The sequence below is a fragment of the Arachis hypogaea genome, chromosome 19 (assembly GCF_003086295.3).
Source record: "Arachis hypogaea cultivar Tifrunner chromosome 19, arahy.Tifrunner.gnm2.J5K5, whole genome shotgun sequence".
Classification (NCBI taxonomy): domain Eukaryota; kingdom Viridiplantae; phylum Streptophyta; class Magnoliopsida; order Fabales; family Fabaceae; genus Arachis; species Arachis hypogaea.
In genome coordinates this window covers 154,186,188-154,214,071 of record NC_092054.1, presented here as the reverse complement: position 1 = coordinate 154,214,071, position 27,884 = coordinate 154,186,188, and the positions used below count along the sequence as shown (strand labels likewise).

At 31.0% G+C, this 27,884-nt stretch overlaps 4 protein-coding genes across 5 annotated transcripts; all 4 read right to left on the bottom strand.

Annotated features, from left to right (window-relative positions):
* Positions 1 to 21: 21 nt before the first annotated feature.
* Positions 22 to 5,634, bottom strand: LOC112779938 (monooxygenase 3). Its single transcript, XM_025824287.2, has 6 exons — positions 5,498 to 5,634; positions 5,266 to 5,412; positions 2,225 to 2,293; positions 1,941 to 2,109; positions 964 to 1,192; positions 22 to 679 (listed from the first exon to the last, which is right to left on the bottom strand). Exons 1-6 carry the CDS (start codon positions 5,572 to 5,574, stop codon positions 108 to 110), a joined length of 1,263 nt encoding a protein of 420 aa, XP_025680072.1. The 5' UTR covers positions 5,575 to 5,634; the 3' UTR covers positions 22 to 107.
* An 8,367-nt stretch (positions 5,635 to 14,001) lies between these two features.
* Positions 14,002 to 17,105, bottom strand: LOC112775941 (monooxygenase 2). The gene is made up of 6 exons (XM_025819861.2): positions 16,842 to 17,105; positions 16,604 to 16,750; positions 15,792 to 15,854; positions 15,510 to 15,675; positions 15,183 to 15,411; positions 14,002 to 14,841 (listed from the first exon to the last, which is right to left on the bottom strand). Exons 1-6 carry the CDS (start codon positions 16,937 to 16,939, stop codon positions 14,288 to 14,290), a joined length of 1,257 nt encoding a protein of 418 aa, XP_025675646.1. The 5' UTR covers positions 16,940 to 17,105; the 3' UTR covers positions 14,002 to 14,287.
* Positions 17,106 to 19,620: 2,515 nt separating this feature from the next.
* Positions 19,621 to 23,078, bottom strand: LOC112775943 (monooxygenase 2). The gene is made up of 6 exons (XM_025819864.3): positions 22,921 to 23,078; positions 21,882 to 22,028; positions 21,575 to 21,631; positions 20,998 to 21,154; positions 20,641 to 20,869; positions 19,621 to 20,389 (listed from the first exon to the last, which is right to left on the bottom strand). Exons 1-6 carry the CDS (start codon positions 23,007 to 23,009, stop codon positions 19,836 to 19,838), a joined length of 1,233 nt encoding a protein of 410 aa, XP_025675649.1. The 5' UTR covers positions 23,010 to 23,078; the 3' UTR covers positions 19,621 to 19,835.
* Positions 23,079 to 25,189: 2,111 nt separating this feature from the next.
* Positions 25,190 to 27,822, bottom strand: LOC112775942 (monooxygenase 2). Of its 2 annotated transcripts, none has more exons than XM_025819862.3 (6): positions 27,252 to 27,822; positions 27,015 to 27,161; positions 26,822 to 26,890; positions 26,559 to 26,715; positions 26,206 to 26,434; positions 25,190 to 25,969 (listed from the first exon to the last, which is right to left on the bottom strand). In XM_025819862.3, the coding sequence occupies exons 1-6, from the start codon at positions 27,338 to 27,340 to the stop codon at positions 25,416 to 25,418; spliced, it is 1,245 nt and encodes a 414-aa protein (XP_025675647.1). In that variant the 5' UTR covers positions 27,341 to 27,822; the 3' UTR covers positions 25,190 to 25,415. The 2 variants fall into 2 exon arrangements, with proteins under 2 accessions (XP_025675647.1, XP_025675648.1); XM_025819863.3 differs by having other exon boundaries at positions 26,206 to 26,392; positions 27,252 to 27,784.
* Between the last annotated feature and the right edge of the window lie 62 nt (positions 27,823 to 27,884).

Sequence of the window (27,884 nt, the reverse complement as noted above, 5' to 3'; positions counted from 1 at the left end):
TTTAAAAATAAAAGATTAAAATTTTGTATTTTATGACTAAAATTTTAGTTTTAATATTTGACAATCAAATACAGTAGTGAGTATTAATCTCAAAAAATAAACGCTAGCTAAGAGTAAGGGGTGACAATGTTTAGTCTACCACAGTCAAAATCTGACTTGTTGACCATCAAATGAGCTAAAAATGAAGCCAAATATTTGTCCCTTAAATGGGACACAAAATCCAAATCACCCTGCTGAATAAAACCCACCACCAAAGATGTAACACTAATATCAATGCTTCTCCATTTTCTCTCATTTGCATATTTCTCCAATGCAGCCTCAACTCTTTTGTAAAGATCCTTTTCTTTTTCTTCTCCAATATTATTATCATAATCATTATTCTTTCTGTTGAAGACCTGAGCAACACACCTGGCCAAAACAACAGCATCTTCTAAGGAACAGCAACCACCTTGGCCAAGGTCAGGGGCCATTGGGTGAAATGCATCTCCAGCAACACAAACATTACCTTTGCTAATGTTTCCTCTTATAAGCTCCCATTGAGGTCTATATTTCAATGGAGCTGTGAATATATCTTCTGGTTCTGTTTTTTCTATGATGCTTCTAATATCACTTGGTGCTTTCTCAAGCTTGCTCAATACAAATTGCTTCATTTTATTTGGGCTCTTTGCCATCTCCAATTCTGTTTGTTAAATTAATTAGATGATGAGCACACTGCTAAATTAATACAATGCCAACTCTTGTACTTCAATTTATTCTTAAAATTATGTATGAAATCCGTTCTAATAAAACTATTTATTTAGTTATTAAAATTATATTTCCACATATAAATAAAGAGACTTGAAAAGCATTCAAAACACACTATGATCAATAAGGACATACATGTTCTGTTCTCAGAAGAAGCTACTGATTCATAGAAGCAATGAATGGAATGAAGAAAGAGAAAGAGTAATGTATATAATTGACCTTCGTTATTTGGAGTCCAAGTCAAAAACCAGTAGACGGTTTTGTTATCACAGGGGAGAAAACCAGAACGAAAGCCTTTCCCAAAGAAATGCATGAAACTGGGTTGAAGCCGATGCCCATCATTATTATTAAAACAACCCCTCACACAATATCTGCCTGTGAAAGAGGTTCCCCTGAACCCTAACCACTTTGCAACCACCGACTTTATACCATCGCACCCAATCAATACCTTCAATTCTCATTCACAAATCAAGTGTCAATTATTCTTGGTATGAAGTTGATATGATATCAGAAAGATTAAAAACTAATTTGTTGTATATCTGAATTTTATTTGCAGGTTTACTTGTTAATGAGTAATGTCTTTAATGATATAGTGGGGATTCACATGCAGATTTTATACAAAATTGATAATTAAAAACTGTTAGATGATTTGTCATGTTTAAAATTTAATTTTAATGTACGTGTATTACATTAATAAACTGCATCAAAATTAAATTCTAAAAGAGAAATATTATTTGTATATCAAAATCAGCCACTAAAATTATCCACCAATGTATTTGTGTATAAATACATATTTGGTTTAATTTATTTTCAATGTGTATTTGTATTTTAACATGTATTTTATACTTGTGGCTGATTTTGGTAGCTGATTTTGGTGTACACGTAACATAACTCATTTTAAAATTATTAGATAACAATTTAAACAAAAAAAACTGACATGCAGTCGTTCATGTGAAGTTGATAATTAAGAACTGTTAGACGAGTTAGTCAAATTTAAGTTGATAGTTAAAAATTGTTAAATGAGTTAATCAAATCTATCAAATTATCTAACGACTCTCAACTTGATATGAAATTAAACCCTAAATCTTACATCCTAAAACGTTTTACATTATCAATACATCAAAACTAAACTTTAATTTTTAACTATAAATTTTACCTAAATGCAATTTCAGGTGAATTTTCCGTATGTAATATACCTTTGTTTTGATGGTTGTTCCATCTTGAAGATGGAGTATCTTGGAGAATCCAGAATCTTCTATTGCAATGAGCTTTGAGGAGAATCTGACTGTTCCATTTGGAAGCTCATTGGCAAGTGCTTCCACCATTAACTGTCTTAGAACACAACGAACTTCAATGTCTCCGCAACTGCATGCATAATAATTAAGATTAAAAAAAAAAATTATATATCATTTGACATAATTATTATGGTACTTATTTAATTTAATTTGATATTTTGTTTACTAAAAACTTATTTCGTAACTGCTTTGCTGTGCCCCTCAAAGAGGTAGTTGATGTTTCTTGAACCATAATCAAAGAAGTCGTAACATTCCTGCAATTCCATTGATCAAGAATTAGCACAAAAGAAATTAAAAAATTAAAACCTAGATCACAATGTAGATAAAATAACAAATCTTGTTCATATCAATAATTCCTAGAAACAATTGCATCTGAAATAGAAAGAAAATTTGGGCAACACTTCTAAATAAAATATATTTAGATATATACAGCGACAGATTAAAACTTTTAATTAAGTAGTAGGAAAAAACATATAGTACATCATACAAACAAAATTTTTTTAACAAATATATCAAAGTATATAGCATTAAATATTATAAAAATATTAAATGATTTTTATTTATTTATTATTGATATTGGTATATTAATAGGCATTATTAATGTGATTATTAATCTATTCTTTTATAAATTAAATACAAATAATAACACTACAAAAAAAATATTCGAATTTTCGACAGTAAATTTGTTGATAATAATTAGAGAAAAAAAAAAAAGAAAATTTGACACAATCAATACTGTTGGATTTAGGGGGAAAATCCGGCGATAAGGTAATTAAATGATAGCACCGTTTTCGTCACATACTGTGCATTACCGGTGGAATTTTTGAATGGTAAATCCACTGGTAAAATTGACCCTAAATTTAAATTTGTGAATCATTTCTTTATATTTCTGAAACCTTACTTCTCTCCCTTTTTTTCTTTCTCTCTTGCCGCCAACCCCCCCTTTGCTGCTGTTTCGCCGTCGATGACCGCTTTTCACGACTCCATCCATCGTCACCGTTGAAGAGCGTCACCTGGAACTTGTTTCTTCTCCCCTGCGAGTTGCTGTCTCTGTTATTCTCCATGCCGCCGCTTGTGATATGCTACTCTTCTTTCTTCGTCTAGGTATGTCTTCTCTCCTTCCTTATTTTTTTGATATTTTGTTGGTATTTGCTAAACTCTAACCCTGCACAACTTTGTTCCCCTTTTCATCATATTAATTAGTTGTTTGTTTTTTTAGATTGTTTAATAATTCTAGATTTGTGGGTTGATGATAAAATGTTGATATTTACTGTGGCTATAAGAGTCAGTAATTCCTGACTGCATTGATTTATTGATATCGAAAAGTTCTGTCTTAAATTTTTGATATTATTATCAAGAAGATTTTTGATTAATTATCCTCAACAAATTCATCAATTAGCATTAAATAGGTAAAATCAAGATTAATGTTTGTCTAATTAATAAAATTAAAATATTTATTTACTTGTCCCTTACTGTGATTGACTCTTTTTCATTTCTGGCTTAGATAGTTAGGAACTCTGTATTAAATTGTTCTTTGTTTATTTTATTTTTTCAATAATATATTATCAAAGAAGAACTATGATCATCAAATGTATCTTATTCTATCTCATCAAAAGATCAGCATAGTTAGCAAATTTTAAGTTTGTGTTTTAGAGTTCTAGCAGGCTGATATACTCTGTTACAATGGCTAATCAATCGTTGGTCAATTCATAAACATTTATGCTGATCACCTTGTTATTAAGTATTTCATTTATAGAATGAAATACTTAATAACAATTAATATTATAAAATGAAATCATATACCACTAAGAGTAGACATAACGTCAAACCAGTATTAACAGTAACAAGCAAGCAAGTTTGTGTAGAGTAAAGTCTGGGAGATTTGTACCTTATTTATTGACAGATATTGAAAGGTTTTTTTTAACTTATCCATTTACAGAGGTATATTTTAAAATCCAATATGTTGAGTATTTGTATGTATCTACTATGAATTAGTTTTTTCTTCACACTTGTTGTGTGGCTTGCTTTTTTTTTTTTTGCCTTGGCATTGTACTCTCTATTGTTGTGGGATTTAAATTTCTCACTGTGATTTGAATTTTTCTTTTTTGTCTTTGTATTGTAATTTAAATTTATTAAATTTCTGATTGAGTTCCATTACTGATGAACTAACTACGTCTCTTATGGTTTATTTTATTCATTTTAGTCCTACTTTATTATTTTAATCTATGTCTATAATTTTAATTTAGATTGATTTTCAAAATACAAGTTACATCTTTTGTTTAGCTGTCATCTATGTATTCTCATTGTTATAGCTCATTAAATATTTTTCTTAATCTATTTCTTAAACTATATTACTAGGTAGTATGCTATCAGAAATTAAAGGATCTTTTGAAAAAAAAAGTTTACAAGAGAGTGATATCTTTAGCGGAAGAATTTGAAACCGAAGATAAAATACCAAAAAATTTACTCTCATTTATTCATGCTCAAATGTGATTTCTGTTGCCTTTTTACTTGTATTTTATCTTATATTTTTAGATAAAATGTAACAAAAGAAGTTTATTCTTATACAAGATTAAATTTAATAAAATAAAATTTTGACATCAAATAATTCAGTAAAATATTTTTTTATTTTAATATGGAGGCAGGCAAACATAATTTTACATTGGAAACAACATATACACAAATACATACGCATAGAACAAGCATATCAGATTACTCCGTTTATTCATTTAAAAGATAAATTTTTGTTTCTAAAATTAGCTTTATTTAAATTTTGAACTAAATGAGTTGTGACGGTTGAACTAAAAAAAATAATTTTAAATGGGCCAGTTTGCGGGACTAATTAAATTGGCGCTCCGATTATGTTTTTATTTTTTTAAAAAGATTTTTTTTGTCAATATTTTTTTATTCAAGATAAAAATCAATCCATCAACTAAAAAATTATTTATTTAAAATTTTTTATCCAAAAGTAATATTTTTTTATCAAAATATTTTTCTAAAAGAAAACAAAAAGTAAACGGATCCCATTTGTTTAACCCGTTAAACTGAGTTAAAAAATTATAGCATGTAAACAAAAACGTACTTAAATAGACGAGCTAGTATAACCTGAGGCTTTAGGCTCTCCGAGCCCAAATGAAATTAAAGTGATTATTCACGTAAGATAATATTAAAATGATAGTTAAAACGTTGATACTTATTACGTTTATAAAAAATGATGCATGCTTACTTGGTAAGACGTAGGTGTTGAGGGCGTAGGATGTGTCCAACAGCGAGAGCATCCAATGCCTTCCAAGCATTTGTCCATGTTGTGAGTCCAAAGCCATCAACTCTCAACTTCTCCGATGATTCTAACACCAAACTTGCCACACCCAACCTAATAACAATTAATCAATTAATTATAGTGTTTAATTTGTATACTCGGATAATTAATTATTGTCGAGGATGAATGAAGATGATACCTGTGAAGTCCTAAGGATGTTGCAAGGCCAGCAATTCCTGCTCCCACAATCACAATATCCTCAACTATCATCTCCATTTTTATTCTTATCTGAAATTTTCACTATTCTAAGGTGCTTCTGTATGTAATGAAGCGCTTGCTTTATACATACGTATATATACATAATATAATACAGGAGTAGGACCAATAATAATAGTGCCTTGAATTCACATGCATATATATAATAGTACCATTTCATTTTCTTATTTTTAATTAGTAGCAGTTTTCTTCATGATGTCAGTAAAATAGTAGATAAATAAAGATTACAAAATAAATATATGGATTGCTTATCAGCTAAAAAGATTAATTATTAATTAAGTAAATTTAGACTTTTATTTTATTTAATGCTTTGTTGATATAGTAAACTCTTGGTACCAATCCAAACTTGAAACAGAGAGCGGAGCATGATATGAATCTCTTCAACGTCGTGTTGATTCGGACAACCGCAAAGAGAGGATAAATACACTGACAAAAAAGATAGAAGAGTGATCTCATTATTGTTATAGTTTTTGCTTGTTCGCCTTGTTGATAGGGTAAGGTGAATAATCGACACGTGCTGTACATGTGCATCGTGTGTTCAGGGGACATCAGAACGGAAAGTCTAGGTAGCGTTTGGTGGAGAGATAAAGACGAAAAGACAGAGACTGAGAGACAGAGACTAAAAGACAGGGATTGAAATAAAAGGTAAAATGGGAGACAGAAATTGAAATAAGAATGAAACTCTAATTTAATTTGCATAAAAGGTAAAATTGGAATTAATTAATTGAAATGAAAGTATTTTAGGTATAAAATGTTATTAAAGTTTCAGTCTCCATCTCTAAAAATTTCAGTCTCCTGTATCCCTACTTTTTGGAGGTACTGAAATACTGAAATTTTAGAGACAAACAAAAATTTTAGTACCAGTCTCTGAACTAATAAACACGATACTGAGTCTCAGTCTCTCAGTCTCTGACTCAGTACCTCAAAACAAACGCTATAAGAGACTATTATTTTTGTTAAAATTTAGCCATCATTCAATCAATAAGTATTTTTATGCCATTGTAATATGGAAAGTCTCTTGCACATTTATAATATGGAAAGTCTCTTGCACATTGTTGAAAAAAAAAAATACAATAACATGAATAGATATCTCTCAGCTCTTCTCTAAGGCACTAGGTGAATTTCTCAACTTCTAGTCTTCTCGTCAACGGTTAGCATAGTTCTGCATTGGCAATTCCGTTGACAAAGATTATGAAGTTTCATCTCTTTAAGATTGTAACTTCTTTACTTGGCTTGTCCGATTTTCAAATTATGGGTGCTACTATTGTTTTGCACTCTCCCAAGAGTAGAATGAAGGTCTCAATTAATAGAGGATGTGATACTCCCATTAATTACTGATTTTCTTTACTCTTGCATATAAATTCTCTTTTTTATCGTTCATTTCTTTTCAATTGTAAAATAACTTACAATTTCATTCTCTCGCTTCATGTCAATGGTAGAATCAATTTAAAAAAAAAAACAGAATATTGAAATAAGCAATTTTTTCTCTTCTAATTTAATGATTTTTATAATAATTTTTATTTTGCATTAATGAACATAATGATGATTATGATTATGATTATGAATTTCTAAACTCGCAAAGGATGCTATTTACGAAGGAATCAAAGCTGTTACCAAATTGATTAGTTCTTAGGTTTAGGTTTTGTCATCGTTTATTTGAACCGACTTCGTTTTGTTTATCTATGGTACATGTAAATGCAATAATGCTGATGGTTATTAAAATGATATGTTCTTGTTAATTCGATGATATGGATTTTGAGCATTATTAGATAAACGAATTAGGCTTAAAGTATTATCCTCTTTGAATATAAAATTCATATTATACATAATAGATTTTAAATTGAATGTATAGAATTCAAATTATACATTATTTAATTTTCCATCGAGAATTGAATTGAGTTTAGCCGTCTTTCGACCGGAGAATCCACCAGAGACATTACTGTCGAGATTCTTACCGAAAAATTAGACATTCCATGCCCTCGGAGAGTTTTGCTGGGTGAAGAATTCTTTTGTCGGTACGCACTGCCTTTGATTAGCTTAGAACTTCTCCTTAGAAAAAAAAGTTTGATCTATTGGATTCTAATTTTATCCCGAACAAGCTCAATTCACATCGACCCTTTGTTAATGTTAACCTGAATCGGCCATTGTCTTTTCGGATTTCCCTCACCCGGGTGGGACTTCTACTTGATATATACGAATGTCCTTTCCTCCTTACAAAAAGAAGAAGCAACTACCTGCAGGTAGAATCCAATTGAAGAGGAGCCTTGTCGATGGAAAGGGGAAAGGAATTGGCGATCACTGGCTCTTGCCAATTGTGGGAGAAGGGCTCGAACCCATAATGTAACAATACACCGTTAACGCAAACTAATTGTGTTAAACATTTCAAGCTAAATGAGTTAAAAATGGGAGTTGAATCAAGAAACTATTTTTATAGATTATGTAGTAAACCGATAAATTAAAAAATTGTTGAGTTAAGAATTTAACTAACTTAATTGATGATGACAAATATTATTTTTATTGGATTAATCATCTAATTATTTTTGATTGCATTTATTTAAGTAATGCAGGCCTAAATCAAAGTTGCATCAGCTCAAACAAATAAAAACAGAAACAAGATCTTCGATGTGCCTCCTATCACTCAAAACCCAAAGAAAAATAATGCAAAGCAACTAAGCTGGACTGAATGGAAACATATCCAACCCAAGTCCAAGTAGCATTCACCAAGCTGAAACTTTCCAAAGCCATTGATCTCAAACTTGCTTCGGTCAAAATAAAAAAAGAGAGAGAGAGAGAGAGAGCTTCGTTCCTCTTGTGCCTTTCATCAAAGAAGAAAGAAAGAGAAAGGGTTAAGCAAAAAGCAAATGTCTAATCGCCAAAATCAAACCATATTAAACTAAGTCAGAAAATAAAGGTGATTTATTTCCATTTGCATGCATGTTAATTTCTTCACTCCTTCTCCAACTTTCTGCGATACCATTTTTGGTTAAATGAAGAAAGAATTCTTTCATCTCTGCTGCTGTAAATCAATGGTTCACAAAGTTTTTTGGAGTCAAAGCACATTATTAATGGTTTGGAGTTGGGTTTACCACTGAACAACTTTCTCTTTGCTACTCAAATATCTTCGGTCAAGCAAAAAGAACCAGCTTTGAAATCCCCAATTTAGAGGTTAATTGAAGAAAGTGAAATGACAAGCTTGGAGAAGGACACAGGTCGAGGAGTTGACTTGGAAGAGAGCAACTTAACAACTTGAAAAAAGATACAAAAGAAAGATTTTCAATTTTGGAAGACAAGGAGAAAGAACCAGAGTTAGAGTTTCATTGAGAGCTTCCTGAGAAGATTCAACGTCTTGGACAGTGCTATCTAAAGAAAGAAGCATTCCGCCAAGATGAAGAACTTGATTAGTGTTTGCTCAACCCGGTTCAACTCATAGCAAAAGAGGTTGTTGAAGTATCAATCTCCTTCAAGTTTTACAGATTATAATTTTCTCTTAATGTCTATCTTTCTGTAATTTCTAGAATGGTAAAAGGCTGAATGAGAGAATTCAAGAAAAAGCCAAAGAGTGATAAAAGGTTGAGTGATACACTTGAGTGAAAAGCCTAAAGTGATTTCAGATTTCTTTAGGTTGTTTCAAATGTCTTGTGTTTTGTACCAGTGAAGTACCCATTTCTTAGTTGGGTTAGCACTAAGAGTGAAGAGTTAGGTATTAGCATAGCCAAGTCAAGTCAAGTTAAAACTTAAGAGGGAAAGTATTGTGTCAATCCTGTGGAATTGGTGTATGTAATACTTTAACTATAGTAGAAATTTCACCATTGTTGTGGTAGAGACTGTATGGAGGTTTTGTGACATTCGGAGATGATGGAAAAGGTAAAATTGTTGCTGTTGAAAAAGTAGGTAATAATCACTCTACTTTCATTGATGATGTCTTTTTGGTTAATGGTTTAAGGCATAATCTTTTTAGTATAAGTCAATTGTGTGATTTGGATTATTTAGTGACTTTCAAAAGATTGGAATGCTGTGTTGTAGATGAAAAGACCAATGATGTATTGTTTATAGCTAAGCGTTATGATAATGTGTATGGATTTACTCTTGATGAACTAAAGGATCAAAATGTAGCTTGTTTTCACTCAAAAGAATCTGAAAAATGGCTATGGCACAAGAGATTGGATCATGCTAGCATGTTTCAAACAAACAAGCTTGTTAAGAAAGAATTAGTGAGAGATTTTTCTTTGATAAAATTTGACAAAGATATCACTTGTGATGCTTGTCAAATGGAAAAACAAACAAAGAGTTCATTTAAATCAAAGGAAGACATCTCTACTAAAAGACCACTTGAATTGCTACATATTGATTTATTTGGTCCAACAAGAACTCAAAGCTTAGGTGGTAAACACTATGGTTTAGTAATTGTGGATGACTACTCTAGGTTTGGTTGGATGTTATTTCTTGCACACAAAAACGAAGCCTTTTCGGCATTTCAAATTTTTAGCAAGAAAGTTCAAAATGAAAAGGATTTAAAGATCACATCAATAAGAATTGATCATGGAACTGAATTTGAAAATCAATTATTTGATTCTTTTTGTGAGAAATTTAGAATATCACACAACTTCTCTTATCCAAGGACACTACAACAAAATGGTGTTATGGAAAGAAGAAACATAAGTATTCAAGAAATGACAAGAGCCATGCTCTGTGAGAGTAATGTTCTAAAATTTCTTTGGGTTGAAGCGGTTAACACAACTTGCCACATTTTGAATAGAACCATCGTAAGAAAATTTTTGAAGAAAACACCTTATGAACTTTGGAAAGGTCACCCACCAAATTTAAATTACTTGCATATCTTTGGATGCAAATGTTTTGTTCTAAATAACAAAGATAATTTGAAAAAATTTGATCCAAAGGCATATGAATGTTTATTTGTAGGATACTTCACGAATAGTAAAGCATATAGAGTTTATCATCAAGATGCTAGAATAATTGAGGAGTCCATACATGTTACATTTTGTGATACTAACTTGGTTCAAAGTATTTTGGAGGATTGTGATGCAAGAAATCAGGCTCAAAAGGATGATGAAAAGGGCCAAAATCATGAGAGTAAAAATTTTGAACTAAATGAATCTGAAACTGCAGTTGCAGAAAATCCTGCATGAGACAATTCTGTTTTGTCTCATGAATCTGGTGAAAATCCTGAAATTACCAGTTCATTGAATCCCTCAGTGACCGAATCTGCTTCTAAATCCACAAGACCTCGTGAATGGAGATTCCTGAAGAACTATTCTCAGGAGTTTGTCATTGGGGATGTCTCACAAGGTGTCAAAACTCGTTCCTCCACTAGAAAAATAAATGAAGAAACAAACATTGCTGTTCTCTCTCAAATGGAGCCTCAAAACATTAAGGAAGCTCTTGATGATCCCTCTTGGATAAAGGCAATGGAAGAAGAGCTTCATGAGTTTGAAAAGAATCAAGTTTGGACACTTATGCCAAAGCCAAATGGAAAGAAAGTGACCGGCATCAAGTGGATATTTTGAAACAAGCTAGGAGAGGATGATAGCATTGCAAAAAACAAAGCAAGGCTAGTGGCACAAGGATATGACTAAGAGAAAGGAATAAATTTTGATGAATTCTTTGCCCCTGTTGCCTGAATGGAAGCCATAAGACTTCTTCTAACTATGCTGCTTATTGTGGTTTCAAATTGTATCAAATGGATGTAAAATGTGTATTCTTGAATGGTGTAATAGATAGAGAAGTGTATGTGGCACAGCCACCTGATTTTGAAAATAAAGAATTTTCTAACCATGTTTTTAAACTATCAAAAGATTTCTATGGTTTAAGGCAAGCTCTTCTATGTCTATTTCGGATGACTGTAATATTTTTAACAACGGTTGCACTTAATTTTAGTTACTTCCTTGTTTTGGACTTTGAACTAACATTTTGTTGCAGGTTTTAGTTCAATTTTGTTCCACCCTTGATGACAAAAGGGGGAGTAGTGGAGTAGTGGCATATAGTAGTGGCATATAGAGAATTTTGAATTGTTGAATTTTTGCTGCTGTTGTGTTTTTTTGGCATGTGAATTTGAATTTGCTTGACATGATCTGTTGATTTTTTGTCATTATTAGTCTGGATACTCTGTTTTGTTTAAGGTTGAGCAGTTTTGAACTGAATATTAGTCATTATTGCTGATATGGTTTGTTCAGTTTTGGGATGCACATTTGGGTGGTTGCACACTCCCTTGATTCAGCTTTATTATATGATAAACTGTTTGAAAATCTTGCTGATTGATTCATCCACGGATAACATATTGTATATAGTCCATTATTGTGTTTTCTATGAGAATATGCAAACAGGAAAGAAGAGAAGAGCATAAATCTAGGGGAGCAACTCCTCAAAAGAAAAGAGGGAGTAACGCAAAAGCAAGTGACATAACTCAAAGGGAAGTTCTTTAAACTCATTCAAATTCAATTCTTTTGATCAGCGTTTTAATTATGTTTGTCATCAAGGAGAGATTGTTGAGTTAAGAATTTAACTAACTTAATTGATGATGACAAACATTACTTTTATTAGGTTAATCACCCAATTAGCTTTGATTGCATTTGTTTAAGTAATGCAAGCCTAAATCAAAGTTGCAGCAGTCCAAACAAATAAAAACATAAACAAGATCTTCGGTGGGCCTCCTATCACTCAAAAACCAAAGAAAAATAATGCAAAGCAACTAAGCTGGGTTGAATGGAAATATATCCAACCCAAGCCCAAGTAGCATTCACCAAGCTGAAGCTTTCCAAAGCCATTGATCTCAAACTTGCTTCGGTCAAAATCAGAAAGAAAGAGAGAGAGCTTCGTTCCTCTTGTGCATTTCACCATAGAAGAAAAGAGAAAGGGTTAAGTAAAAAGCAAATGTCTAATCGCCAAAATCAAACCATATTAAGCTAAGTCAGAAGATAAAGGTGATTTATTTCCATTTGCATGCATGTAAATTTCTTCACCTCTTCTCCAACTTTCTGCGATACCATTTTTGGTTAAATGAAGAAAGAAGTCTTTGATCTCTGCTGCTGTAAATCAATGGTTGACAAAGTTTCTTGGAGTTAAAGCACATTATTAATGGTTCAGATTTGGGTTTACCACTGAACAACTTTCTCTTTGCTACTCAAATGTCTTCGGTCAAGCAAAAAGAACCAGCTTTAAAATCCTTAATTTGGGGGTTAATTGAAGAAAGTGAAATGACAAGCTTGGGAAAGCACACATCTCGAAGAGTTGACTTGGAAGAAAGCAACTCAGCAACTTAAAAAAATATATAAAAGAAAGATTTTCAATTTTGGAAGACAAGGAGAAAGAACCAGAGTTAGAATTTTATTGAGAGCTTCCTAAGAAGGTTCAACGTCTTGGACAGTGCTATCTAAAGAAAGAAGCATTCCACCAAGATGAAGAACTTGATTAGTGTTTGCTCAACCCGATTCAACTCATAGCAAAAGAAGCTGTTGAAGCATCAATTTCCTTAAAGTTTTACAGATTATAATTTCTTCTTAATGTATATCTTTCTGTAATTTTTAGAGTGGTAAAAGGTTGAATGAGAGAATTCAAGAAAAAGTCAAAGAGTGATAAAAGGCTGAGTGATACACTTGAGTGAAAAGTCTAGAGTGATTTCAGATTTCTTTAGGTTGTTTCAAATATCTTGTGTCTTGTACCAGTGAGGTACCCTTTTCTTAGTTGGGTCAGCACTAAGAGTGAAGAGTTAGGTATTAGCATAGCGAAGTCAAGTTAGGTTAGAACTTGAGAGGGAAAGAATTGTGTCAATCATATGGAATTGGTGTATGTAATACTTTAACTATAGTGAAAATTCCACCATTGTTGTGGTGGAGACTGGATGTAGGTTGCATTGCACAAGGCAACTGAACCAGGATACATGATGGTATCAGCATCTCTCTTCCCTTTTCTTTTCTGTTTTCTGATATTCATGAGACAAAACGAAATTGTCTCATAAAATTTTCGCTGCTGAGTTCAAACAAATTCAGACTGTTAGTTTGTAATTAAAGAGATATTTCATTAAAGTAAAAAAATGTCATAGATTCAACCCCCCTTCTTTAAGCCTTCTACAACCTTCAGAGATTATTTGCGATTGTCTCTTGAATATGCAGAACAAAAAGTGCAAAAAATAGAAAAGGAGAACGACGCCTCGATATATCCTGATTCAACCACGAAGTGCAATACGACTTGTGTCCAGTTTTCACTACAACAATAGTAGAATTTCTACTGTAATTAAGAATTTAAGATAAATTATAATCACCAATTTCAAGAGACTCACACTCTTGTAAACCATTTAAGTTATCCAAAGCTTAGTAAATCACCTAAGTGCTAAGTGCTAACCCAACTTAGTTAAAGAAAACCAAGTGCCTCTAATAACTCAACATACTTTTGAAATTAAAACACTCAAACAAATTAGACATAATGACATAATCTATTTCATTCAATAACTATTTGACATATCATAAGAAATAACTAACTCTTTAATTGAAAGAGAGATGAGGAAAATTCACTCTATAATTTTGTGTATTTAACATCTATAACTATGAATGCAAAACTAAAATTAAAAAAAAAAAAAAAAAGACAAACTATGAATTTCAAATTTTAGTCCCCAACATTTTCTTAGGAGCAATTGAACCTTAATCGTATTCCCACTTGTAATTAACCATTTTACAAAGATAATTGTTTCACTTTATTTTCATCAATTGTAGTCCTCTTTTAGTTTCCCACAATCAAAATCAGATTTCTTCAACACCAAGCCAGCAAGAAATGGAGCCAAAAACTTGTCCCTAAAAAAAGAAACCAATTTAGAACCACCACCACCCTCTTGAATAGTACCAACAACATAGGCACTTGTAACAAGATCAATGCTTCTCCATCTCCTCTCATTTGCATATTTCTTCAAAGCTTCCTCAATCCTCTTATATTCTTGTTCCTCTCCCTTTTCATTATTGGAGAGTGATAATAATGCCTCACCTAGGCACCTTGCTAGAACAACACCATCTTCCAAAGCAGAACAACCACCTTGGCCGAGGTCCGGCGTCATCGGATGGAGTGCATCTCCGGCAACACACACATTCCCTTTGCTGATGTTTCCAAACAAGATCTCCCATGGATGTCTATATCTCAATGGAGATGACATGAAGCTATGTAACTCTGTGTTTTCTATCACTGATCTAATATCACTTGGCAACTTCTCAAGCTTCTCTAACACAAATTGCTTCAATTTTGCTGGGTTATCTTCCATCTCTTTCCCTGCATGCACATGGTAATTCATTAAGTACCATTTGGCAATTGTATTTTCAACATTCTCCAACCAGCTTATTAAATAGTATCTGATAGGTTCAAGGTTCTGAAAATTGAACTCGATAAATCTAGAGGTTCAATAGTTTACCGGTTCAATCAAGGATCAAATTAACCTGATCAGTCCGATTTTCAGAATCATTGATAGGTTAAATGCTTGCGTGATAAGTCAAATACTTATTGTCCCATTGAATCAAAGTTAAATTTTGTATAAAAATCAGGATTCTATAAGGAATATAAACTTATGAACTTATGTTTTTGAATGAAATGATTAATGCAAAAGAGATGATCACCTTGGGTAGATGGTGTCCAAGTGAAGAACCAATAAAGGGTCTTGTGATCAATAGGAATAGCACCAGCTCTAAAATCATCTCCAAAGAACTGCATGAACTTGTGCTCAAACCCATGATTGTTCTTCAACTCTGTACATCCCCTGATCGCCGATCTCCCCACGAAAGCCGCCGCCTTGAAGCCTAACCACCTCGCCACCACCGAGTTCACTCCATCACAACCAATCAATACCTTTAAAGATACAAACAATCATCTATCATATGTTGAGCTTTACTAGCTTGTGTATATTTTTCATAACAAATTAGTTGGTTAAATGAATAATTTCTTACCTTGGTTTTGATGGATGTTCCATCAGCAAGATGGAGTATCTTAGAGAAACCAGATTCCTCAATAGCAACAACCTTTGACAAGTACCTAATGGTTCCACTTGGAAGCTCATTGGCAAGTGCTTCCAACAATAATTCCCTTTTAATGCATCTCGTTTCAGAGGCTCCACTGCATAAAATAAAACAAAATGTATCCCATTTTAAGCAAAACCTTGAGATGAAAAATCAATGAACAAAACTGATTATAGTGAAATTAATCTATATATCATTATAGAGTGTACTTACTCCTTTCCCTTGAACGAAACAGTTGATGTTTGTTGCCCTGTGATCAATGAAGTAGTCACATTCCTGCAGTAATCCAATAAACACATTAGTATTATAAATTTCAAGTAAACACCAAACTAATCTCAAAGAATTTCATATCAAATACTTTGATTTCCAACTAACTTTTATTCTCTAAAAAGTTACTCTTATTGGACAAATTAGTGGTTCCATCTTAGAGTGTATTCTTTAGACCTAATTGTTTGATAAAGTTTAGGGTTATTTATTTTGTGCTTTAAGAACACATGTTAAATTTATAAATTAAAATTTTTTTTATTGAAAATATAAAATTTTTTAAGTTTTCAATGCATTTGTTTTACATTCTTTAAATAAAAATTTTTAAATTTTTTTTACTAATGATAAACTTAACTAAACCCTAAAATTGGGATAAGTATTGTTTTGTTCCCTAACGTTGAGGGTCAGAATCGAAATCGTCCCTAGTGTAATTTTTGATTTAGAATCGTCCTTAATGTTGCATTTTATTTTAAAATCGTCCTTAATGCTCCATTTCATTTTAAAATCGTCCTTTCTGACCATCAACGTTAGGGACCAAAACAATACTTATTCCTCTAAAATTTATTAAAAATTTATTTATCCAACATGCATATTAAAATTTGATTAGAAGCACCGAAAGACAGACGGACCAATCTGTCCAACGAGAATAATTCTCTCTGGAGAATAAAAATTTCTTGAAAACCAAATTATCCAATGTGAAATCAATTTGGGTGTTTATTCTATAATTTTTTTTACTCTTAGTTCATAATAGGGTTTATTACCCATGAAGGTGAACATGTTTGGGGCGAAGGATGTGTGCAACACCAACAGCTTCCAAAGCCTTCCATGCATTCTTCCATGTTAATAGAGCAAAACCAGCGGTTCTCAATTTATCTGAAGATTCTAACACCAAACTTGGGATACCCAACCTGCAAATTACATGTGTATTATTAGTAATCTTGGAATTAAATGGTAATTTAAATACACATTTGGATGCATAAAAGTATAGTATTGTTGTACCTTTGAAGTCCTAAGGCAGTTGTAAGGCCAGCAACACCACCACCCACAATCACAATATCTTTAACTAATGTTGTTGTTGTTGTTGATGTTGTTGCCATTTCTTAATAGGCCTTAATCTTTGATGTGTGTTATCTCTTATTATTGGATATGTGCTTCTAATTATTATATCCTTATTTATATATGTGGGTACACTTGTTTTTATAAGTGCTTTTGGTCAAACATGGTGAGTGGTCACGGTTGTGCTTATTTAAGATTAAAGGTGCCGTGATTCTTTTTTATTTGCTTCAAGACTGAGAGAGTATATCTGTCACTAAAAACAAATTGAAGCAACATGTAATTTTTGTGATTTATAAAATAATCAAGGTGATTTATTTAAACTATGCATGTAATTTTTGAGTCATCATATACGTGATATATATATATATATATATATATATATATATATATATATATATACAAAAAAACTATTTCCACACCAAAATCAGTTATTAAAATCAGTCACTAATGTATTTGTGTATAAATATATGTGTAGTTTAATTTATTTTCAATATGTATATTTATATTTCAGCATGTATTTTATACTAATGGCTAATTTTGGTAGCTAATTTTAGTGTACACGTAGCATAACTCATATATATAATATTATAATTCTGGTAAAGTACTAAATTGATCCCTTACGTTCGGGTATAATCCTATTTGGATTTTTAAGGTTTAAAGTATTCTATTTGAATCTAACAAAAGTTTCATTTAGCTTAAATGAAGTCCCACTATGAGGTCAAAGTTAAATAATTAACGGAATGTCCTATATGACAGCAGTATAAGAACAAGGTCGATAATCTGAAAAATAAGTACACACTTCAAAGACACAAAATCAACCGTAGATGCATCAATACATTTATTTATCATTTTTCTTAGTTCTATAAAAAAATATTTTATTTAAATTGTAAAAAAAATAATAAATAAATGTATTGATGCATTCACGGTTGATTTTGTATCTCTAGAGCTTGTACTTGTTTTTCAGATTATCGACCTTGTCCTTATACTACTGTCATGTATAAAATTTTTTTGAATTCAAATAAAACACTTTAAACCTTAAAAACTAAAACAGAATTACGTCCAAAACGTAAACACAAATCGAATACTTTATCTTATGATTCTAAACTACATGGCAATGTTAATATATTATTCACTATTTAATTATTTATTGCATTGTTACTTTCACTTGAATATTCATGGATAAGCTAGTAAGAGTGGCGAGAGATCCAAAGATGGCAAAAACAAATTTGAAGTGCAGCCATATTATGGACAGATTTTGTGATCAACATGCATTGAATCTAGTCATCTAGCTTCTTCTCATCATTGCTGACTCCTAAAACATTATTGTTCAAAACAAAATATGATGGCTTTATTGTGGACACAGGTGCAATATTTGAACGTTGAATATTTTAAAGAAAAAATATTGCTCTACATCTTTGTTTTTTTTTCATTATTTACAAATAATTAAAAAAAGTTAGAAAAAATAAATTCAAATAAAAAATATCAAAAATATAATATAAAAATATAAATTAATTTTATAATTATGATATATTTAAATATATCTAGTAAAAAAATATTATACCAAATTTAAACTTATTTAGAACAATTTTTAATAATTTATATGAGAGGTTAAAAAATGAAGTAATAGTAATAAAAATTGTATGTAATATAATTTATAAATAGATCAAATAATATAGTAATAAGAGTCTTATATAATATGTATAAGTAAATCAAATAATGTGCGATTTAAATATTTATAACTGATTTTTTTATAATTATGATTATTATAATACTTTTTTTATATATTTATTATATTTAATTAGTAATTTATGTTTTAATTGAATAATAATAGATAAGTGTGTTTTTAATTTTTTTTCTTAAAGATGATCGATTGATTGATTTTCATATTTTGCCATATATTTAGAAGTGTTGATGTGACATTATTAGAAAAAATAAGATGATTAAAATTTATTGTATAAAAAGTTAGTATTAATCTCTATAGATTATAAATAGATAAATAGATAGATAGATATGCAATAACTCTTTTAGAGGATCGGTGTGGAATGAATTTTCCCAATTTTTTATTTTATTTGAGACTTAAGAGAATAAAGTGTAATTTCTCACCATATATTTTATAAGCGGGACAAAAAAATATAAAAAAAATATTAAAAAATAAAAGATTACACTTTACCTTTTTAGTTAATTTTTTTTTGAGAGAGTCTATTCCTGTGTTATATCCTTATAAATAGTGCAGGATTGCTTTGTTTCAAAATACCAAGGGAGAGAAAGAAAAAGTTAATGTATTTTTTCTCACCGAAAGAGGTGCGAATAATACCTAAAAATGATGTAGTATGAGTTTTTACTTTTTACCCGGAAAATATTTTTGGGGATAATAGCTCTATAATTTTTTCGTATAGAAAAATCGGTATTCAAAAATCACTATATGTAATTTTTCTGTGTTTAACAATGTAGAAAAAATAGTGTTATTTATTTTGAATATAATGAATTTCTTTCGAAATTTTCGCCTATGATTTTTGTCTGAATTTTAGTTTTTTCATATAAAATATTAATGTAAGTTACAATTCATGTAATCGTTTTTGTATAGCACTATCCATTGTAAGTATACAGTACTATTTATTTTTCCGTATAAAAACTATTCAAATATACAATATATATAGTATTATTCACGAATATGATTTATTTGGGTCAAAATTTATTTCTCTTTGGTTAATATTAACAACTATTTAGAAGTAAAACAAACCCTCAATTTACAAATTTATTTAGTTCATGGTAAACACAACATAACAACTATGATATCCATATTATTTTACAAAAAAAGATAATGGTTTCATAAGTTGTGATAAAATGACGCGAATGAACTAGAGCTCAAATGACATAATCTCTCTATACTCATTTAGAAGTTGTGGGTTCGAGTCAAAGATTTCTCTGGGTTCATTATTAGTCGTCTAATTTTCCACAATCAAAATCAGATTTCTTGAGTAACAAACCAGCAAGGAATGCAGCCAAGAATTTGTCCCTCAAAAAACCAACGAATTTAGAACCACCCTGCTGAATAACACCAATCATATAAGCAGTGCTAATGAGATCAATGCCTCTCCATCTTCTCTCATTTGCATATTTCTTCAAAGCTTCCTCAATCCTCTTGTATTGTTGTTCATCTTCATCATCATCTTTCAATTGCTGTGTTCCTTGTTTCTTGGAGAATACGTCACCTAAGCACCTTGCAAGAACAACACCATCTTCCAATGCAGAACAACCGCCTTGCCCAAGATCAGGAGTCATGGGATGGAATGCATCTCCGGCCACACAAACGTTTCCTTTGCTGATGTTTCCAAACAAGAGCTCCCATGGATGTCTATATCTAAGTCGCGACGAAAAGAAGCTATGTAGCTCAGTGTTTTCTATGACTGATCTTACATCACTTGGCATTTTCTCAAGCTTGTCCAACACAAATTGCTTCAATTTAGTTGGGTCATGTTCTTGATCTTTCTCTGCAAGAATGGTAACTATAATATTAATCTCATAGGCTAATAACCATTGTAATCAACAATTTCCACAATAAACCAACTTATACTTTGAAAAAAGATTTAAGGACTATTCCTTAAACAAGTGTTAGTGTGCATAGTGGTTTGCAAGAATCTAAGATCAAGACAACACTTTTTTTTAACATAATTTAGCTTGTTTTATGAGTTTAAATAAGGAAGCTTAAAACAATTCTACTGGGCTGAAAAAAAGGAATCACCTTGATTGGTTTGATTCCAAGTAAAAAACCAATAAACACCCTTTTCATCAGTAGGAATAACCCCAGTTCGAAAACCGTCTCCGAAGAACTGCATAAACTTGGGCTCAAACCCATGATTGTTCTTGTACTCTGTATATCCCCTGATTGCAGATCTTCCGGCGAAAGCGGCCTCCTTGAAGCCTAACCACTTTGTAACCACAGAGTTCACTCCATCACAACCAATCAAAACCTATTCAGTTGTAAACACCAAACATCCATTTATATGGATCAGTTAAGGTTTACTAATAACTTGCATTCATTGCATAAAACTTGTTTGTTATGTATATGTCATGAAATGTAACACATTGTTTTAGTTACCTTAGTTTTGATGGTTGTTCCATCAGAAAGATGCAGTATCTTAGAGAATCCAGATTCCTCAATAGCAACAACCTTTGATAAGTATCTGATTCTGTCATTAGGAATCTCACTGGCAAGTGCTTCCAACATTAAGTGCCTTTTAACACAACGAGTTTCACTGCATCCATTGAAAATCATTCCATATGGAAAAATTCTCAGGTTAAGCTAGAAAACTGAATGATAATAAGGTTTAATTACTCTGTTGGTCTCTATAGTTTTGCAAAATTTTCAATTAGGTCCCTATACTTTTTTTCCTTTTAATTGAGTCTTTGTACCAAATTTTTTTTTAATTAGGTCTCTACACTTTTTTTTTTCTTTTATTTAGGTCCCTATACCAATTATTTTTTTTAGTTGGATCTCTATAAAATTAAGCCAATTACTATTGAGAGGGACTTAATTGAAAAAAAAAATTAGTGCAAGGACCCAATTAAAAAGAAAAAAAATTTAGAGACCTAATTGAAAATTTTACGAAACTATAGGGACCAACAGAGTAATTAAACCTAATAATATGAAATTCATGCATATAGAGTGTACTCACTTCTTGAAAGAACCAGTTGATGTCTGTTGCCTTGTGATCAATGAAGTAGTCACATTCCTGCAAACAAATTAACTTCTTATTCAGTTTAACTAATTCAAACCTGAAAGATCACGAGTTAATATTCAGATTGGTCTCTGAACTGGTCATTAATCGATTTACTCAATTTGGTTTCCTAACTTAGTATTCGTATTAGTCCCTGCTTAAGGGACCATTTTAACTTCACGGATCAATTTGAGTATTAACTCAAAGATCACATATTGAAAATGCGAATAAGTATGATATGAGAAAATAGTTAGTTGGTAGTTACCCTTCAAGTTGAAGATGTTTGGAGCGGAGGGTGTTTGCAACACCAACAGCATCCAAGGCCTTCCATGCATTCTTCCATACTGTTAGAGCAAAACCAGTAGCTCTCAGTTTATCTGAAGATTCTAGCACCAAACTTGGGATACCCAACCTGCATCAAACAATTTATATTATGATGTCAAAAAATAATTTTACCAAGATTTTTTATTTAATGTTAAAATAATATATATTGATATAAAAAATTAATAGTAAAATATAACTATAATTGTTAACGAAAATTTTGGTAAATCATAATTTAATAATTAAAAAATTATTGAAGGGTATCTTAAAAAAAAATTTAATTATTAACTTTTTTTAAAAAATATTTTGATAAAAATACAATTCAATTAATAAAAAAATAATTTATTAAAGAATATTTTAGTAAGCAAAATTTAATGACAAAAAAATAAAATTTTTGCTAAAGAGTATTTTTGTAAAAAATAATTTATTTTTTCTTGAAAAATGGATAAAGTAACATTAGTTGACACAAATTTAAAATGGATTAAAGATGAGGTTTTTTAAAAGTTATAAGGGAGATGAATGTACATTTTACAAATAGAGGAGAGAAAAGTGTCATTTTAGCATCTCTGAGGAGAGGGGAGTAAAATTTTTTCATATTTAATTAGGTATTTATATTTTTTTTCTTTTCAATTGGAGTCTTACATTACTTTTAATTTTATAATTATGTCATTTTCATGTTAAAAACGTTAACTTAACATATATTTCTCCCAAAATACATGCGATCAAATATCTAATTAGATTTTTAATTATAAATACTTTAAATTTGTAAAAAAATATTCAATTAACTCTAATATTTTTAGACTAAGATTCTAAGAAAGACTTAATTATAAAATTAAAAATAGGTAGGAACTCAATTGAAAAAAAAAATATAAAAAACTAACTACAAATTTGATAAAATTATAGAAACCGACCAAATAATTAAAGCTATAATCATCATATGGATTAAATATAATACAGAAGTCTATTATTTTCATGGAAGATACCTGTGAAGTCCTAAGGCAGCAGTTAGGCCAGCAATTCCAGCACCAACAATCACAATATCTTCTTCAATTAACACTTTTGTTGTTTCCATGCTTTTGCTTTTGGGGAGAATATTTAAACTTTAAAGTGAATGTTATGATTGAACACATCACATGCAGGGAACTTAAATAGTGTGGTTGGAAATACATGATGACGACTATGATTATGACATTGATTATTGAAGGACCAATGTCCCATAATTCATTTGTTGCTGATGACTGGTCATACGTAAGCACTAACCACCCTTTCTTATTTTAATGCCTTCTAAGTTTATCCGTATTATTTTTTACTATTAATTGTTATCACTAATAAGTTATCACTCTTGAGGCAAACCATCTGTGCACATGCAAATTGTTTGTGGCGGAAAAAATCGTCATTGCTGACAACCCAAATTGAACAGTCATGTTTCATGTAAATAAAAGATAAGTTACTTAAGAAATTATTATTTTTTAATTTATTTATGGGTAATAAAAGATAAAAAAAAAAAATCAAACTCGTTTAATTATGTTTATGAATTTAGGTATGTTTTCGATTTTCTCTCTGTACTTTCAACTCTCTTAACTTTTTTAATAATTTAACATAGATGATCTTAAAATTAAAGAATCTAAGAATTTTTAACAAGTAGTTTTTCACTTAAAAAAAACCAATCTAAACTAGCACTATATCTACAATTAAACTAAGCATCCTCAACATAATATTCATCACAGATTAGCCTGGCCAGATGAAAAACGAAAGGGAAAAAAAAATCCATTAGGTCAAAGAAGATACCGTAAACAAATCATATTGCGTCTCTACTGGTGAGGTAGATGGTAAAACCTAGAAAATACTCCCTATTTTTGGTTATTAGATTTTCTAATTAAGGTACTAAAGTTTTGTCTTAATCATCTAGGATATTATTGATAGATATTCGACTATTCTAATTTAACTTTAGGTATTATAAAAGAGAATAGGTCTTCTAAACAAAATTTGTTTTCCTTCAACTCTAATCAAAACTGTTAGTTAAGAAACTAAATAACTTATTATCTTTACCCATCTCACATTACCAAAGTTTTTAAAAAATATTATGGTGTAAAGTACTATTTTAATCTCTAATATTTGGATTAAGTATTAATTTGGTTTCTAACGTTTTAAACATTTTGTTTCAATCTTAAAAATTTTAAATAGGTTCAATGTTATACTGTTAAATTTGATATAAATAATTAGCATATTAAAGAGTCAATAACATTTAATATCAGATTATCAGTACCTAAGTAAAATTAAAACACTAACGATCATCAATGTAAATCCTTTTTCTTTAATTCTAAAGCATTAATGATTGATGACTAGAATTTGAATTTTGTACAAGAAGAAGGACCAAAGTATTTTGGTTATGTTTATTTAACACATAGAAATAAGAAAATATGACTTAATTAATAAAAAGTTAAAAACATTGTTAACATCTACGTCACTCACTCCGTTAATTGTTCGTGTTAAATTTAACCCGGGACAAAATTGAATTTGGATCGTTTGAAACTTTTTTAGACTAAAATATAACGTTGGAAACGATACGAGCCAAATTAGTATTTGGCCCAAACATTAAGGACCAAAATAGTATTTTACTCAAATATTATGTATATACAAAAAATTATCATTATATATGTCTTTTTTTTTTTGTTTTCTATGGAATTCTCTTATCTAATAGGTCAAAATCTAATCCGTTGCGAATCAAAACTCCATTTAAGGATTTACCGACTGGTCAATGAGTTATTGCATGTACAAAGCAAAATTCGAATCCTCGACATTTGCTTAAGGGGACTAATGATCTAATCACTAGACCAACTCAAATTATTTATCATATATTTGTTTATAAATATATGTTATTTTGTACATTTTTAATGCGAATTTTGCATACCAACATATATTATATGCGAATAAATAATTGATTGTCAGTGTATAAATATAATAAGAAAAATTATAAGTTTAGAATAAAAATTGTCTTATATATAAAGTGGCCTTGGAGATTTCAAAGTTTATACATACAATTTAAGGGCCAAAGGGAAGGAACTTTGCAGTGTAATTTTCTCGTGAAATGCGGTAAGATAGAGAGTAACGAGATACTAAGAATCAAGATTGAAGCATTGGCCATTTATGGCTGATTATCGGTAGGAAGTGGTGTTGTATTTCCGTTTCCATAGTTTCTTTTTTCCAGCATTAACAATTTTTTTTTTAACTCAATTATTGAAGAGTAAAACAAGCAAACAACAACTCAAATACTCAATTTATAAATTTATGTGGGTCATAGTAAAGATAACATAACAACTATAATGTACATATCATTTTACAAAAAAGAGAACGGTTTCATAAGTTGGGATAAAATAACTTTTTTTTTAACATACGTTTTTAGAACTCAGCATGGAACCTGTCAGTACCTTCAGTGGATAAAGTGATCACGATTTATAGAAGGATTTTTCTTGGTTCATTAGTAGTTGTGTAATTTCCCACAATCAAAATCAGATTTCTTGAGTAACAAGCCACCAAGGAATGTAGCCAATAATTTGTCCCTCATAAAGCCAACCAATTTAGAACCACCCTGCTGAATAAAACCAACCATATAAGATGTGCTAATGAGATCAATGCCTCTCCATCTTCTCTCATTTGCATATTTCTTCATAGCTTCCTCAATCCTCTTGTATTGTTTTTTCTCTTCATTATCATCTTTCAAATGGGTTCCTTGTTTCTTGGAAAGTACCTCACCTAGGCGCCTTGCTAGAACAACACCATCTTCCAAAGCAGAACAACCACCTTGGCCAATGTCTGGCATCATGGGATGGAATGCATCTCCGGCAACACACACATTCCCTTTGCTGATGTTTCCGAACAAGAGCTCCCATGGATGTCTATATCTCAGTCGCGACAAACAGAAGTTATCCAGCTCGGTGTTTTCTATGACTGATCTTACATCACTTGGCATTTTCTCAAGTTTGTCCAATGCAAAATGCTTCAATTTAGCTGGGTTATGTTCTAGATCTTTATCTGCAAGAATGGTAAGCATAATGTTAAATCTCATAAGCTAATAACTGTTGTAAATGAATGTTAAAACAGGTAACAATTTCCACAGTAAACCCCTCAAAGGGAGAAGTGTTACTGTGCTTAGCCATTTGTAAGAATCTATTATCAAGAAAAGTGCTTTTTTATAATAGAATATAGCTTGTTTTCATAGTTTTAAGTAAGGAAACTTGAACAATTATGGGCTGAAACAAAGAAATTACCTTCACTGGTTGGATTCCAAGTGAAAAACCAATAAATACCCTTTTCATCGGTAGGAATAACACCAGCTCGAAAACCATCACCGAAGAACTGCATGAACTTAGGCTCGAATCCATGATTGTTCTTGTACTCTGCACATCCTCTGATTTCACATCTTCTAGTGAAAGCGGCCTCCTTGAAGCCTAACCACTTTGCAACCACAGAGTTCACTCCATCACAACCAATCAAAACCTTTTCAGTAGCAAACATGAAACATCCATGTATGTATAAGTTAAAATTTACTAATAACTTGCATTCATTGGATAAAACTTGTTTGTTATGTATGTCATGTAATGTAACACATTATGCTAATTACCTTAGTTTTGATGGTTGTTCCATCAGAAAGATGGAGCAACTTAAAGAATCCAGATTCCTCAATAGCAACAACCTTTGACAAATACCTGATTGTGTCACTAGAAAGCTCACTAGCAAGTGCTTCCAACATTATGTGCCTTCTAACACAACGAATTTCACTACACCCATATAGCAAAATTTTCAAATCAAATTAGAGAACTGAATAATAATCACACAAAAAAAAGCATAAATAGAGTGAAATTCATGCATATAGAGTGCACTCACTTCTTTCCTAGCTCCTTGAAAGAAATAGTTGATGTCTGCTGTCCTGTGATCAATGAAGTAGTCCCACTCCTGCAAACAAATTCGAGTTCTAATTCAATTTAACCAACTGAAACCCGAAAAATCACCATAAGTGATAAGTCAAGATTGACAATGTGAATAAGTATGATATGATAAATAGCTAGTTGGTAGTTACCCTTGAAGTTGAGGATGTTTGGAGCGGAGGGTGTTTGCAGCATCAACAGCATCCAAGGCCTTCCATCCATTCTTCCATATTGATAGAGCAAAACCAGTGGCTCTCAATTTATCTGAACTTTCTAACACCAAACTTGGGATACCCAACCTGCACCAAACAATTTATATTATGATCTCTAAATCACATAATCAACATATGGATTATATATAGTACGATAATAATTTTCATGGAAGATACTTGTGAAGTCCCAATGCAGTAGTGAGGCCAGCAATTCCAGCACCAACAATCACAATATCTTCTTCAACTAACACTTTTGTTGTTTCCATGATTTTGCTTTTCTGTGGGGAATACTAATCTGAATGTTAGGATTGAGCACACCACATGCAAGGACCTTACATATTGAAGTTTGAAATATATGATGACTGATATATTATTGAAGGACCAAGGTCCCATAATTCATTTGTTGCTTATGATTGGCCATTCATAAGCACCCCTTCTTATTTGAATGCCTACTAAGTTCGTCCGTAATATTTATTTATGGGTTTAGCTTAAAGTTACCCATTAAAAAATTTTATAGAAAAAAAACATCTATTTTATTATACGGTACTATCAGTAGAACGAACAAATTTCCCATAAATAGGTTCATAAATAGAGAGAAGCATCATAGTACTCGGGATGAACCAAGGAAGAGAAACGTTGCAGTTCTCTAATCATTCTTCATCCTTGATACTTGCAAACTGTTTTATCACATGCAATATATTTCGATTGGCGTGCCCAAAAAATGAGTCATTGCTGACACCCCAGATTTGGCATCTCTTAAATCTTAATACAACTTTTTAACTACTCTCCACTACTAAACAAAGATAATAA